Here is a 16,649-nt window from a genome sequence, read left to right as displayed (position 1 = left end):
GCTAGCTATTTCACCAGATGGCACCACTATGCTAAATTCCTAAATACTGTAATCTTTTATAGTATTTGTTCGCTGTGATTATTATTTGGTTACCTGGGTGAGAGGAATAGTATGAAATAAAATTAATCTTTTTTTGCACCAAAAGTTCTTTTTTAGCCGTTAAAAAGCTTCTAATATTATTATCAAACAAAATGAATCGTTATCGTTAAAATAGATCAAAAATACTATTTTCTCGTCCATTCAAATAAAGAAAATTATTTTCGTTCTGTCCTTAGTTTGTTATACATTTTTATTAAACTTGTCATTGTTATTTATACTAATTTTCCAGGTATTAATTTGAAAAGTAAATTTCTGTTTAGAAAAAATATATTTACATTTTAATTTAGCATTATAATGCAGATGAAATTCCTTTGGAAATGGTACTGGAAATAAAATTACGGACCGCAGCACACCTAGATGCTTATCTCCGATTTAAAAAAAATTTTAATTGCCTTAAAAGAAATTAATGGACCTAAGATATAATTAACACGGAAATTTAAGCAATGAATTAAATGATTTAATTGGGGGTATCTGTCACACTAGACGCCAAATGGATTTCAAAGTTGCAAATTATTTTAAAAAAAACATGTAGTGGCTTGCCCGGTTGGAACTAGGAGTGATACTCTTCAGTTGGTTCCCCTCTGTGATGTTTTTTCTTTTTTTCTCATGTGGGCCACTGCACCTAAGTTTCCTAGACTTGGCGATAATTCTGCAGCTGATCACGATACAGATTTCAACCCAGGGGGTTTGGGAATGATAAAATATTATTCCAATTTTTTTTAATTCATTTATTATTTTTATTTTATTCCAATTTTGAAACTTCATAAAATTTGAAACTGACTATGAAAATTTTTTAGTTACACATTTTTATGATTATCCCACTCATAGTTTCATTTTTATTTATAGGTTACATTTACTAAAAGAAAGTTTGGACTGATGAAAAAAGCTTATGAGTTAAGTGTACTATGCGACTGCGAAATCGCACTAATCATCTTCAACAGTACCAACAAATTGTTTCAGTATGCTTCCACTGACATGGATAAAGTTCTTCTGAAATACACAGAATATAATGAACCACATGAGAGTAGGACTAATAGTGATATTGTGGAGGTAAGTTTCATATTTAAAAAAAATTGTCATTTTTAAGCATAAATTTAAATCTAAAATTTTTCATTGTGTTGTAAACTTTAACTAACATGGATATATTTTAAGAAAATTATTAATCTTTGCTTCTGAACAATTCTGAGTATTTATAAATTATTTTTATTCTATTTAAGTATATATTGTTTTATTTTTTTATTATGTTAAAAAATTAAACATGTATGTATATATGTATATGTTTTTTTTTTATTATTGTGGGTACATTGACGTAATTCTTTAAATATTTGTTTCACACTGTATTGGTTGTATTTTTATAAGAGATAAGATTTTAAGTCCTAATTTTGCTTGAACAAGTTATCAAAATTGAAGGAAGACTCAGAGTTAGATTGGTATTGTTTAAAAGTAATATGTATGAATTAATAAATTGGTAAGTTTTATTTTTCCTTTTTATTGTTACTTATAGTCAAAAACACCATATTGAATCTGGACTACGTGGAAGTAAGTAAATGTAAAATGACTTATATAAACTGTTAAGGACTATTGTAAATTATAATTATTATTATAAACAGTATTAAAGTGGAAATTATTAGAAAATATTTATTTTTATTAACAAATTTTTAAAAAAAATTATTGTATTTTTTATGTATATGTATGTATTATGTTTATACAATTCTTATATGAAATAGAAGTGATGTCAGGAACAAAACAAAAGAAGATTATGTTTATCATATTGTAAAAATGTTGCACTTTTTATTGAATGGAAATAAATATTTGCATACCTATATTTAGCAAAAACTAAGTCTGCAAATTTTCATTACTATATTTTAGGAAATCTTTGTTTCGCTAATGTCAAATATTGTATCATTCAAAATATTAGATGTGTTAAGAATACATTGTTTTATTTCAGGGATTTTTTTTTTGTTGAACTTATTTTATATTAGTACTTTACAGGCATTGAATTTTTTTTTTTTTTTTTAATGAGTTAGAAGGTTGTATGTAGAATACTTTCTAACATTTTCTGCTTTCTGCCTACTATGAATTTTATCAAAATAATTATTCCCTATTTAATAATAAAGAGCATACATGGAATTTAAAAGCTTTAGTAATAAAGATAGAAATTCAATTGCAAGCTAAAAGCCTGTTTATGCTTCACTAAAATGTATAGCTTAATTTCCTTAACAAGAATGGGTGCAGCAATTTCAATTAATTAGTGGAGCAACCTTTATTAAAAATTTAAAAATGGTGCATTTCAGTTGTTTCTAAAATTCTTTATTATTTATTAAATGTGAAAATAATCTAATATAGTGTAGTGGCTATTTTTTTTTTAAATTTCTGAAAATCTAACTTTAATTAAAAAATTTCAAAAAGTCAACTTTTTAATTAATAAACTATGTTTTACTTAGTAATTTTTTTGTCAATGACCTTCTGATTAATTTTTAAACCTATTTTATGACTTATTAAATGTATATAATTTGCAGATTTATAAGCCCACTAATTGTTTAGAGAAATCTCTTATAGAATTCAAAATTGGTTTTTTATTCAAAATCTGAACTTCTCATAAACTCCCTATCTTAAATTGATTTTTATTTAAGCTTACTCTTTCTAAATAATTACTTGTAGTTCTGAATAATTAGATGTGTTTTTTTTAATGTCTTGATCAAGTTTTATAATTTTAATTTTTTTTTTTTTTTTTTTCGGTTAATAAAATTTTTTTATCCAACTTACAAATTTTAAGACATCATCAATAATTAACTGTTTTCCTATATAGTATACTTAAATTATATTAAGTTTCACCTTTATCTAACCTTTTCAGTTTTAAATAAACTACAGTATTTTATCGTGATATTGAAATCGAATAATTTGCAGAAATTACTTATATATAGTATAAAATGATTGTTACTTTTTATAACTATAATTATAACATTTTGAAAATTGTTAATAAAAATGAGAAAATAATTTTGAAATGTCTGTTAAAAATAGACATTTTTTAATAACTTCCTCTCATAAAGCTTGTAAAATATTTCAATATCTGTTAACATTAACATGTTTGTCTTATCATTCAAGAAATTAAAAGTTTAAAACTAAGGGGAATCTAATCTGGTTTATTTTATTGCAGCTTTTTATGAACTAACTAGTTTTTTATAATTTACTCTACAAAAGAAATTCCAAACTTTATCTAGAATTCATTGTCTACAAATCATCTGAAAAAAATTAAACTAGTATTTCAATTTATTAAAAGCTATAAACCTTTTTAAAAAATTGTTATATTTTAAATCAAAACATTTTTTGAATCTGGCTTATGAAAACTTCTGTAAAACCATAAATTGTGGAATTTCGAGCATACAAACTTAACAAAAAAATGTGAATGATCAAAACCTGGTAAATCAAATGAAGTTAAAATGAAAGGCAATGTTACCTACAGATAAAAATGAAAACTAGAGAAAAAAAACTGTTATGGTCAAAAACGTTTTTATACCCGTCTGGTTACAATGATTTTATTACCTTTTGTTCAATTATATAGCCCTCTACTGGGTAGAACCCAACTTTAGCCCCCCCCCCCTAAATTTTTTGTTTTTTGTCCTCCTATTTTGCATCTAAATTAGTTTTACTTTTATATTTTACCTTCTTAATATTTAGCTGTAATCGGTGGTAAGCAAGATTTATTAAAACAAAGAACATTTTTCAAAAGTTTGCACATTATGAAATGCACTGAATTGAGTTGTACTAAATATTTAGACTCTGGCTACTCATCACCCAGGCATTTTCTATGCTTAGCTGTAACCATTAGTCAAAATGTATATTAATTTGGGGAAAGTTACTGTTTTTTTTTTATTTTGTTTGGTTTAATGCCTTAATTGTTGAGCTTCTCGGTAAATTTTGTGAAAAAATGCTTATTGAATCTTTATGTGTTAAATGACATAAAACTGAACCACTTTGTTGCACAAAACATTGACAAGCCTGACCTAAATTTTAATTCATTAGCTATTAAAACAAAGAGAATGTAATTCAACACTTGTGATGGAGATTACTTATAAGAAATACTCACTGAGTAAGAAGGAGAGAAATTACAAATATATTATGAAATTGATCAGAAGGAAAAGGGCTCTTCAAAGCAAGAATGTTCCTGACAAGAATTCTCATAACCCACTGATGGTTCTGCAAGTAAAAAGTCTTATTTTAACATGCAGTCTTCTCCGCATAGCAGAACCGGTTTTTCCATGTAGTTAGATAGGGAAATAGTGTATAAAAAAGTAACGTTTTCCCAAATTTGTCCATTTGCTAAACCACTAGTGGTTAATGGTTAACTAAGAAACATTTTATTTTCTGACCAAAAATCTTTTGATGGATAGGGATCTTTTTATAAAATCAAACAGAGAGGGGCTTTATTCTATTTTTAGTGAGCATATTTTATATACTATCCAAGATGAGTGTAATTGTTTTAGATATTTTAATTTATTTTGTTCTGCAACATTAATGAACATGCTTTAAAAACAGTGTTTTTATTTTTTTTAAATCATTGCAATTCGTTTATGTACATGAGAAAAAAAATCTTTATTAAAATAAACCAAACTTAAAGCATTATTCTTTCAAACTATATAACTTTTTTTTTTTAAAAAAATATATGTATAAATTATTTTATGCCATTTCGTAAAAGAAATTATCTATTTTTATATTTTTCTTCTATTTAATTTTTTAAAATTTCAAGCTTTTTTAATCATAAATTTTAAGCTTCCTTTTTTATGTCAAAATATAATTTTAGACCACAGTAGTACTCAAAATTTGAAGATTTTCAATTTCAGAGTTATGGAACTTTAAATTTTGTGCATCAAAACTCTATTTAAAAAGTTATTTCAGTTAAATTCAAAAATATATCTGCAAAATGCTATGTATCTGAATTTAAAATTTCTGAATCAAAAACATGATATATTTTACCATTAAAAGTTCAAATCTGCTTCTTGTTAAAGTATATGTTTAATTGTAGGCTTTGAGTAAGAAAGAACACAAAAGTTCTTCAAATGGCTGTGATTCCCCTGAACCGGAAGAATATGCTCTAACTCCAAGGACTGAGTCTAAGTTTAATAAGATTAATGAAGAATTTGAAATGATGATGCAAAGAAATGTTCAACTTAATGGAAACAGAGTTAGTTTGTGATTTATGTAGCGTGGAAATGCTTTAGTAGTATATGTGTCATAGTTGCTTGCATGTGAATGTGCAAAATGTTATATTATTTCCCATTTTTATTGACTAATTTTTTTACGATGGATGTTAATAATTTTTAACCTATAATATTGCATTCCATCTGTTTCATATTTTTGTTTCTGACTTTTTGTTATGATTTTTTTTTTGTCTTTTTTCTTTTATTAATTAAAAGCTTTCTTGCATAACTTAACTTCAATAGATTTTGTCAAGATATCATTTGAATAATATGCTTAATTAATAACATATATTCCCTGCTTATGTATGTTACAATTTTTTAATAAATAATTTTATTTGTAAATCTCCCAATTTATCCTTTATAGATTATTTTGTCTGGCTACAAGTTTTTAAATAATTTGGCTATTTCTATCAAATTATCCAAGAAGCAACTTTTTTGTTTATTTTTTAGAAACAGTACATTATCCTTGTTAAAAATAAGTGATATACACTTTTTCACATCAATTATCTGTTTCGAAACAATTTTATAACCTTATGTATTTTTCAAAGTTTTGAACGGAAATCTGAAGCAATTTGCTTACAAGAAACTTAGGAGTTATATTCATCATACAGCTATCACATTGTGGTCTTCCTGGTCACATTTTCTTTCGCTCCACAAAACTGCCTTTTTTTTTCTCTATCTACATGAGAAAAAAAATTTATAAGGTGTATGTCTGTAAATTACTGAAATATTTCCATATTTTTCAAGTGCTGTTCATTTAATGTGTTCTTTAACACTTAAACTTAGGGAAAAGTGATTTTATTTTGACACAAGGTCAATCAATTTTTCTGTCAAACCTGAAATTTACCCTGGATTTTTTAAAATTGTGCATAAATTTTATATATGATGTGAGAAAAACTTACACAAAATTATAAAAGATATGTCTCAGCTAGACAAATCTTACATGTGAATCTAGGTATATGACCTGTCTGGTGTCAATTTGACACAACAATAATTCTATCTCTTTACTTTCAAGTTTTGTCCTATTGTCCTTTCTATTATACTTAGAGAACATACAAGGTTTTAAACTCATTACATGTGTGCAGTTTTTGTAGTAATTTTCCAAAAAATACAACTCAGTTAGTTGTTCAAGATGAATGTTGAAAAAGTAATAAGCAAGATTTTACGTTAGGCTGAATGTTAATGCTGAATAGTTATCCATTGAATGCATATCTTCTGAATAACCCAAACTTGCAATAATAACAAATGATTTTTTTTTTTTAATAAACTGGGTGAAATTGTAATAGTTTGCTACCACTTTCTAAACTTTTACATGGTCATAGAAATCGAATATAAACATTTTATATTTTCAAAACATGCCCACTTTCAAATTTACGTGACTCTCAAACAATTAGGTTAAACATGATTCTTAATTGAGTTGTTACCAAATGGCAAGGCAAAACAACAAAAACACTCCAATTTAAGTCAAAGTTGAAATACAAGTACAGTACAGAACCCGTTATCCGGAAATCAGAAAACCGGAAAACCAAAAAACCGGAACGAAATTCGATAAATTTTCCCGCCATTTAAAAAAAAAAATTTTTTTTTCCTCATAAGATTTTAGAATTTTTCTTTCTTTTTTGAAAGATGTTTACCTTATTATCATTTGGAAATAATCATTAGTGTATGACTCCATCGTTTTTTATTCTTTTTAAGATTATTTCTAAAAAAAAATTTTTTTTTAGTTGGGTTTAACAATAAAAAAAACGGCTTTTTGTAGCGATTCAGAAAACCGGAAAAATCAGTTATCCGGAATAGCGATGGTCCCGATCGTTCCGGATAATCGGTTCCCTACTGTATTGCCTATTTGTTTTTACTTTTCTACTATAAATGGCTACAATATTCTCAACTGTACAACAAGAGAAGGCTATATGGTCATACACTAATAACACCTAAACATTTATCATTGTGGTTTGAACCTTACATATTTTTGAACTCGATCTATAGACATGTTAATGCTTCAGCTAATAACACCTGCCCTTAATGTCCTTGGCGCATCAGTGAAAGGCCATTCAGTTTCGGTAAATTTCATGTGATTCTTGTTACAGTTACTACTTCATTGTATCTTTGAGCTCATGGCCTTCTAAACTCACTGTTAAAGATGTTAGTTGTGATTTCAGCAATATTTTTTTCTTTATTGCTTTCATATGGGGAAAAAAGGAAGTTCATCAAAAAATTAGTTTAACATTGTATGTTAAAAGACACATTAAATTTATAAGCATTAAATTGTAACCATTTATTGGTTTGTTTCTAGTATTTTTAATTCAACTTTTCACTAACAATGTGCACACTTTTGTAACTATTTTTGTTTTAAAAAAATAGTTCAGAAAATTCGAAGAAAAAGCATTAATCTACTTTGTCATAAAAATTCATTTTCAATAGATAGTTTAGAGTTTGAGTTTCATTGTCAGTAGATGATTTCTCATTGAATCTTTTTGCCATTTTCTTCTCTGCATAACTGAAATGTATTTCATTTTTTAACCAACTTTCTTCACAACAATATGTTTGTCCTAATACTTGACCCAAAAAAATATCCTGTTCTCCAATTTTAGTTTGAAATTACAAAGATTAAAATCTTAATATTTTAATGCTTTAAAAACATTCTGCAAATTAACGGCTGATCTTGTAGTAATGATATTGAAGGATTTTCTTAATTTTAGAAATTTTTTATACTTATGTATTTTTTAGATATTTTTAAGTATGAACAGTAAGCTTTTACTATTAAAATGCATAATTTGTTAAATTCAATTTTTTTAATTATATTAGAGTAAAATTTAGACATTCTAAATCTTAATATTTTTGAAAATCACGCTTCTCTTTTCCACATATTTATTTATTTACATTAATTGTGTGACAAAAGTTTCATCAACACAATCTTACAGAATTTTACGGAAGAAAAAAAAAAGAAAGAAAGAAAATTTGGGTTTTTACTGTTTGAGTAATATATATTCTGTTAAGACCAGCTTTTATAAGAAATAAGAGGTTTATAATAAAATATGACTTAATCTTTCACTTAAAAAAAAATTCAACAAAAAACATAGTTTTGCCTATTTTAGTCATACTAATTTAGTTATTACATTGACTGAAAAAAAAAGCCCTTGAGCATGAAATGATGCTCTAATCTTTAGAAAGTTATGATGTGATTCAAAAATCCTTTGCTTTGGTTTAATATTAATGTTGTAAAAAAAACTGTTTATTCCTAAACCGTGATTATGTAGGCCTTTCTTTAAATGTTGTTAAATTTGTAATATTCTAGAAGATGTCCTTTATGCAGGGTCAAGGATCCTTAAGTCAAACCCTTGGTCCAATGTCAGTAACATTAAATAGCAGTTATCCCAGTGCTGAAAGTCTAATGGGATCATCTCAAATTCCTCCACATAGTAACATTAGTCCCAGGCCTGGATCTTCTGGTAAGTTCGATAATTGTTTTTTATATTTCTTTTACTGTCAGTTATTTTTGGTGTATCTTTTAAAACTTTATTTGATTGTAATAAATTATTCAAAATTAGCTCCATTCTAAAATTGTTTTTTGGTATCAAATAATTTTGGCTTACTTCCCTCTGATTAAAAATGTTAAGTTCTTACATATTTTACCTCTTCAAGGACACTGGTTTCACACTTATTTTTAAAAGATTATGAAACTTGTAAAGTAAATTACTTTTTATTACTAAATATGCACATTTTCTGTCCATCACTTTTGTTTTAAATATATAGAGATAAGATCTTTTTATTTAAAATACACTGATATTGGCTAAGTATTATGTCTCTTTTTAATTAAAGACTTCAAAAGGGTTAAACTCATTAAAATGTATGCTTAATTTTTAAATTGTTGAGCTTAATTTTTTTAACTTTCTATGACATTTTTAAACAAATCTAAAAATTTTAGACGTGTACGCTTCAAAGAATTTGACTAATAGTTAAAAACCTGATAAATTTAGCACTTGTGCCAATTGTTATTTATAATCCACCTTTTATCTAGACAATCGATCAGCATGAAATCAGCTTATCTTTATCAGCAATCAGCTTATTTTTATTTGGAAATTATTTTTGTTTTATAAAGTAAATACTGAATCTTAAAACTAAGGAATGCACTTGAAAGCACATTTGTAAAGATGTTTTAAATTATCAGCATAAAATGATATTTTTTAATTATTTTAATTGGTTCAAATTAAATATTATTTTAAATTATAATTCTAGAATGTTTAAAGTCATCCAAGTGAAACGCTATTTTAAATAATCAATATAAAATGTTAACCTGTGTGGAATATTATTTTTTAAATATCTTTATAAAACATTAATTTCCAGGTCTTCTTGATATTAATGGTGTGACAGGCAATGGCTATCATCGATCAATATCACCCTCTATGCCAGGAAACAGTTCACCAATAATGATGAATAAAGTGAATAAACAACATTCACCAACAGGAAATCGGTCATCTAATCTTCGGGTTGTTATACCAAATTCTCATGCAAATTCATCGATGGTAACTAAGTTCTCAATAGCTTTTCAGAAATTAATACATATATATATATATATATATATATATATATATATATATATATATATATATATATATATTTTAAAAATTTAAATGCAGAATTTATTTTTTTATGGATTAATATTATATTTTTCTATGCCATTTGGTAGAATTAGAAAAATATGTAAATTAAGTTTTTCTCATTAACAGTAAAACCAGAAATTTCATACCTATCATTGAAATGTGAAAAAAAATCACTAAAATTTAAATATATATTTTATTTTATTTTAGCAAAATGTGAGGTCAGTCTCTAATTCTATTGGAAATCAAGTGGGAAATGTTAATTCTAGTTCTATACCTAGTATGGCTTATCCGTCCAATCTTTCATCATCTTTTCCTCAAAGTAAGTCTGTAAACAATAATGACATGTTTAGAAAATCAAGTGTTATCAATTCATTAATACCACTGATTATTTGGAGATGTTATGTATTACAATAATTTATTAATAGCTGCTAAGAAACTTTATAATTCTTAATTATTAGTATTGAACACTTTATCACTAGCAGACCTTGGAAGATTTATTTTAATGAATTATTTCCTGAGAATAATTCATCAAAAGTAATTCATGATGATAATTTTGTTTAATATTTTAAAAATAACTTTATTTTGTTTGTTTTTATTCAATGTTTAATTTCAACTTATTATGATTAACTGAACATAATATACTTAAATTTTATCTTATGAATCAATAATTTATTTTTATTATTTTTTTTTATGTTGGAACTTGCAGTTTATCATCAAACTGTAAAGAAAAATTACTATCTCACTTATTGCAAGCCATACATAATGATATTATATATAATATATTTGGAGATGATATGTATTACAATAATTGTTTTAAATCTTCTTAGGAAATATTTTATTGAAACTGCCAGAAGAAAATATCTTAGTATTTCCAGAATTTTTATAATGGTCTAAAACCCACTTCTGTTCAATTATTCAAAAATTGTATGTATATAGGCAAGGAAAAGTAACATAGTGATGTCCTTATACCTTGATAAAGAACAGTGATTACAAATATGAAAATGAAACTTTCTTAGTTTTTACTTTTATCTCGTAAAGAACACATAAATAAGATTTGAGACTTTTATCATGTTAAAAATTTGTTATTTAGCATTACTGTCGATTTTAGCCAATTTCCCTCCGTTTACTCAAATAATTACAAAATATTGAAATGAAACTTTTTTAGTTTTTCTATTTTATTTATCTCATGAAGAGCCGATGGTCAAAAATTTTAGCTTTCTTACTTAATGGGAAGTGAAAAATTTAGTGATGAGTGAGTGAGGTCTTTTCTTTTTGAGTACACCGATTTACAGAATATCATTTAAAATTGATATTGTATCTTTTAAGTTTACTATTATTATATATATATGTGTGTGTGTATATATATATATATATATATATATATATATATATATATATATATATATATATATATATATATATATATATATAAGGTTAAAAATATAGAGAAAACATGGAAAATAATGTAATTAATGAAAAAATACACACAGACACACATATATATATATAATAAATATTATTCATAGTTTGTTTCTATTTATTATGCATTATTCAAATGTTTTACTATTCTTATTTACATTCTTATAAATATGCGTGTTTTAAATTCGAAAGAAATGTTTCCCTTATATTTAAATGAGTTGATGTTGCATACAATTAATTATATGTTGCATGAAATTTCTTTAAATATTTGTATTTAAAATTAGAAAGTACAAAAGTTGATTTTTTTTAATTGACTAATGAATTTATGTAAAAAAAAAAATATTAAAAAAAAAACTATAGTATTCAATCAGCCAAGCTTAATTCACTGTATATGGTTTCTGTACAGTATATTATTGAAAAATTTGTGACAAACCTTCATAACTAAATATCTAAAAGAGGAAACGTCTGATAAGCAATAAGAATGTTATTTTTTATTAATGTATATCCATCCATTTTGTTAATGTATATATTTATTGTTACATTTTGTTTTATAGGAAAAACTTAATTAAAAAAAAGTATATCTTTTTCCATAATACCAAAAATAATTATCTTAAGTTTATTGTTCAGTTTAAATTTGAATTTTTATTGTTGATAATGATTAGTGTTTTATTTTTTGTTATTTGTGTTATATGCAATCTATGCTCATTAATTTTCTTTTTTAGATGACTTTCAGCTTGGTTCAGATTTGGGTTTATCAGGGTTCAATTCTCCCAGTTTATTGCAAAACTGGTCTCAAGGACCATTGTCCAATGTTCAAGGACTCACCCATTCAAGGTAAATATACCTCTGTTCTTAAGTTACGGCTTTTGAGACTTACCTACAATATTCAATTTTCGCTTATCCTGAGCCGCTCGTATTTACACATACAAGAACAATTATTCTCACTTCGGAAAGCTTCCCATTCGTGCATTTTTCTTCTTTAAATTTTCATGTCTGATTAGGAGTCATTTTGTAAAACAGTCCAGTTTAGGACACACAAAGCCTTTTTTTTATTATTCTTTCATCAAACTCATTGGCTTTAACTTGAACCAAGGGTCCGGCCACAGGAAGATTTTTACTCTGTTAAATCGTGAACCATATTAGCAGGGCTTCTTTCCTGTTTTCTTTCAACCTGATATTGTATCTTTAAAGAGTCAATATTTTTTTGTTAAGAGTTGCATTGCGATTTTTCCAAATTTTTGAATCTTTAGACTTTGAGAAGGAAATTTCTTAAACAGTGCAGGTTGACTAATTCCGTCTGCAATACGTTTGACAAATTTCGCCTTATCCTCTTTCGAAAATACTTTCCTTTTTACAGAATTCACCATTTTCACTGCTCTAATTTAAAGTGATAAGCATAAAGACTAAAATTTGACTCAATGTATAGATTAGTTGTTATTTGCAGTCACAATTCGTGTAAGTTTAAACCTGGAGATCTGAAAAAAAGTCTATGTGAAACTGAAATTTGACTCCACTATAAACTATCAATTTCTTAGCTATTACTTGAATTAAATAAAGTTTGGACAGGACCACTTGAAAAGTTCTCCATAACTGAGTATTCACTATATACCTAGTTCATTAGATTGAGATTCGACTGTAACACCAATTTAAGCAGAGTGTGTTGCTTCTTCTATAGTGCCTGTCGCATTCGTTTTTAAAAGTGGATTTGGTCTAGTATTGTTGTTACTCTTTTATATAATCTTCCTGTTATCAAAAGTTAGGATTAAGAATATATTTTTTGCATAATGGTAAATTTGAAACTCATGTAAATATACTATATATTCAGTCAACTCTTAATTTGAACTCAGAGGCATGCAAGAATTTAAAATTAATTGAAATTTCAAATTAGCATTATCTCTTGTGCTATTGTTTCTAGATTCAATAAAATCTTTAACTATGTAATCTCTTCTTCTTCAGTTTATTGGGCCAGCTACTGCATTACAGAGTGTCATCTTTCATAGCTTAAGCTATTTTTCGATTTTCTGTAACAAAGACTGGGTGTTTTATATTATACTTTCACTATTCATGTCATAATAGTTAAAAATCCTATACTTTATAATGTCCTCAATAGTTTCAGAACTAGATTAATTCAGCATACATCTATTTTTAAATTAAAAAATAAACAAAGAAAGTGATGTAGAAATAATTTCTCCACTAAAAACTAAGCAATGTGATTTGTAAATACTAGAAGTGTAATCATAAACATTTTATTTTTTTAAATGATCAAGAAGAAAATAAATATTATTGACTTTGAAATTCTAATACAAATTTTAAATGCCGCTTGTAGACCAATATTTTTTCACCAAATTTTCGTATTTTTTAATGGTGGAGCTTTGAATGTTGAATATTATTATATAAAATGTTATATCTTTGTTTAAAAATACTTTATTAAATATTGTAACCTTCCCATGTATATCTCTTATCAGCCTATTTAAACTCTTACTTTTTTTGCAGTCCAAGCTCTACCATCAGTAGTTTACCTCATCTCTCTGTTAGTAGTGCAACTCCACCTCCATCATCATCTCCCTTACCAATCAAAATAAAAAGTGAACCAATTTCTCCACCACGTGATAATTCTCTTAATCTTCATCGACCTTCTTCTGATCAAGGTCATTTATCTCCTGGTCATTCACTTGCCCCATCTACATCCTCCTCTCCAGACCCAAACATGGACTATGATCCTCATATCAGCAAAAGGCCACGTCTTACTGCAGATGGCTGGGCCACGTAGTAAAATGTATTCTTTGTGAAATAGTATTCACAGAATTTTTATGGTGATTTACTGAAGGCATTAATGCCCAAATGTGGGTGTCATCATTTTTGACTGTTATTGCATTAATACCTGAACTCCCACTGGTGCATTTAAATAAATTTTTAAGAGATTAGGATAAAAATCTCATTATATTCACTGAAGAAAGACACAGTGAATGAAAGATTGTGACTTTGTTATAAAATATTTACAAGTGCACACATTTTCATTGCATTCTGGTACTGTTGTGGACAAACTCTAAGAACTAAAAGAATTTGATCATATTTGTGTTGGACAAGCAGTTCCTTTATTCTTCATTAATTAAAGTTTTGAAGAAATGGACACTATTGACTGTCTGCCCAACTTTGTAATTCTTATATTATAAATGTAAAATTCATTGTTTATTATTTCATAGTGATATTGCCATCAACATAGAGTAATTTTTATATCATTATTCAACTGTGTGAAGTGATCTTAAAGTTTGTTGTTGGCAACCAAACCTTTTTTATACTATTAGTTTGCACAAACTGATAATTGTTTTGTTAGACAAAAGATATTAGGAGAAATCTATTTTCTGTAGCAACATTCCTTGTAGTTGCCCCAGATTGGAAGTGTGTAAAGAAATAACTTAATCAGGGGAAGTACTCAAAAAACAGTTTCATGTGCATAAATTTGTATCGATTACTTCTGTTAATTAGTACTTAAAACATTTTATTATAATGTTGTAGTTTCAACTCTGATATAGTTTTCTCATAGTAAAACACATTTAACAATGTTAAAAACTCTCAATATTTTTTAAAACAAAATTTTTTTTATTTAATTAAAAGTTTTATAAGCTGATGTGCTGTTTGACTGTATAGTATGTTCCATTAGGATATTTGTCACATAGCATGCTTCTTGTCAGATGTCTTGTAAAAACAGAACATATTGTATCTTCCATATGTGGGTTGTTGCTTAATATGTGGTTCATAGATAAATTATGTATCTGATTTAACCTAAGCAAAGAGTTGAAGCTATTATTTAATTTGTACATTAAAGAGATTTGTATAATTAAGTGTTGTTTTTGTGTAACCACTTCTAGTAGTTTATGAATCTGACTTTTATTGATTGCTTTTATTTTCTTGATAATTTTATTAAACCAAAATCTAGTTCATTTAAATTTAGAAAATAGAAATCTTAAGGCATTTATTAAAAAAGTGGCTTTAGTGAGAGTTATAGATCAGTTTATATAGAACGTATAGTTTTATTATGCATTGCATATGCAAATTCAGATCTGAAGACGGTCCAAGTTTTTTGCTATAGATTTGACAATCATGAATGTTTGCTGCTGTGTCTGAAATTGCCTTCTTTGCCTATCACTGAATTTTCAGTGTTTAAGTATTAAAACACTAAAACTTTCATACATGTGAGAAAAGTCTGATCAGTGCCTAAGTTTTTGCACAAATAGTTAACACATAAAATTTTATTTAAGATGATTTGTAATTGACATTTACAAATATAGTCTTTGATAGGTGGCTGCCTTTCTTTACATTAGAACAAATTATATGTACTTCCCCCAAAAAGTAGTCTAAATATAAAAATACCTATTTGTTTTTACCAAGTTTTTTTTCTATTACCAAATCCACTGAAGCTTTAAAAAAGAACTGTGCATTGACTTCCGATTCAAAAAAAAAAAAAAAGATTATGCTATTAATATACTATAGTAAACAGAACTATCTGGTATTTGCAAAATAAATCCTATAATAATAACACTTGGTTAAAATATTAAGTCATTGTACTCTAATTCTCTATTAATTAATTTTGTCAAAGTATTATAACTATGACCCTATTTAACGCATTTTATTTTACTTTCAGAATAGTTTAATCAAAATAGTTATAGCTATTGATGTTTATAGCAGTTGCTTGCATATAAAACTCAAACTTTCTTTTTAAATTTACTTATTTGTTTATTATTTTTTTTTATGTTTCTGTTGAATAACAAAAAGCACGATTTCTAACTCTGTTCTAACTTGTTTTAATAAGTTGTGAACATTTTTACTTTCAAAATTCATTCCTTTTATTTGATTTTAATTAGTTTTCTACTTTCAATGTTATGTAAAATATCCCCAGTATAGCCACCTATCAATATAAAAATAGTAGATCAAACTGTGCTATAATTAATACTATTTTTAAATCATATCATCCTAATATGACAGCTTTATTTTCCCATATTCCTATATATTTATTCATGAGGCATATTATAAGTATATTCAATATTGAAATTAGTCTATAGAATATATCTCTGAAGGTAGGAGCTACTTTTTTAGCACTTTAACCAATATGAATGAATTCACATACCTATAACCAATTTTATTAAACTTTGATGCATACTTTTTTACTAAATCAGATTATACATTTTATAAATGAGCAAAGTAGTTTTCAGAAACAATAGAAGTGCTCATTTTACAACACATCAAACACAGCAGTGAGAACGGTATATTTTAAGAAAGATATTTTGATAGTTTTATCTAATGTTTGAATCATTTGACTTCAGCTAGCTAATAT

The 16,649-nt window shown here is 26.2% G+C and overlaps 1 protein-coding gene across 1 annotated transcript in view; it reads left to right on the top strand.

Annotated features, from left to right (window-relative positions):
• Positions 1-15,784, top strand: part of LOC107445920 (myocyte-specific enhancer factor 2-like) — a gene marked incomplete at its 5' end in the record, with an annotated part of 59,195 nt that extends 43,411 nt beyond the window's left edge. The window contains 7 exon segments of the mRNA NM_001323815.1: positions 946-1,149; positions 5,123-5,281; positions 8,611-8,746; positions 9,642-9,820; positions 10,106-10,217; positions 12,040-12,151; positions 13,811-15,784. Of these exon segments, the coding sequence (NP_001310744.1) occupies positions 946-1,149; positions 5,123-5,281; positions 8,611-8,746; positions 9,642-9,820; positions 10,106-10,217; positions 12,040-12,151; positions 13,811-14,087 (1,179 nt within the window). The 3' untranslated portion in view covers positions 14,088-15,784.
• Positions 15,785-16,649: the final 865 nt, after the last annotated feature.

This window comes from Parasteatoda tepidariorum, chromosome 11 (genome assembly GCF_982258835.1).
Source record: "Parasteatoda tepidariorum strain Cologne lab strain chromosome 11, Ptep-v5.0, whole genome shotgun sequence".
Lineage (NCBI taxonomy): Eukaryota > Metazoa > Arthropoda > Arachnida > Araneae > Theridiidae > Parasteatoda > Parasteatoda tepidariorum.
The sequence above is the reverse complement of the archived record's forward strand: the minus strand, read 5'-3'. Positions and strand labels throughout refer to the sequence as shown.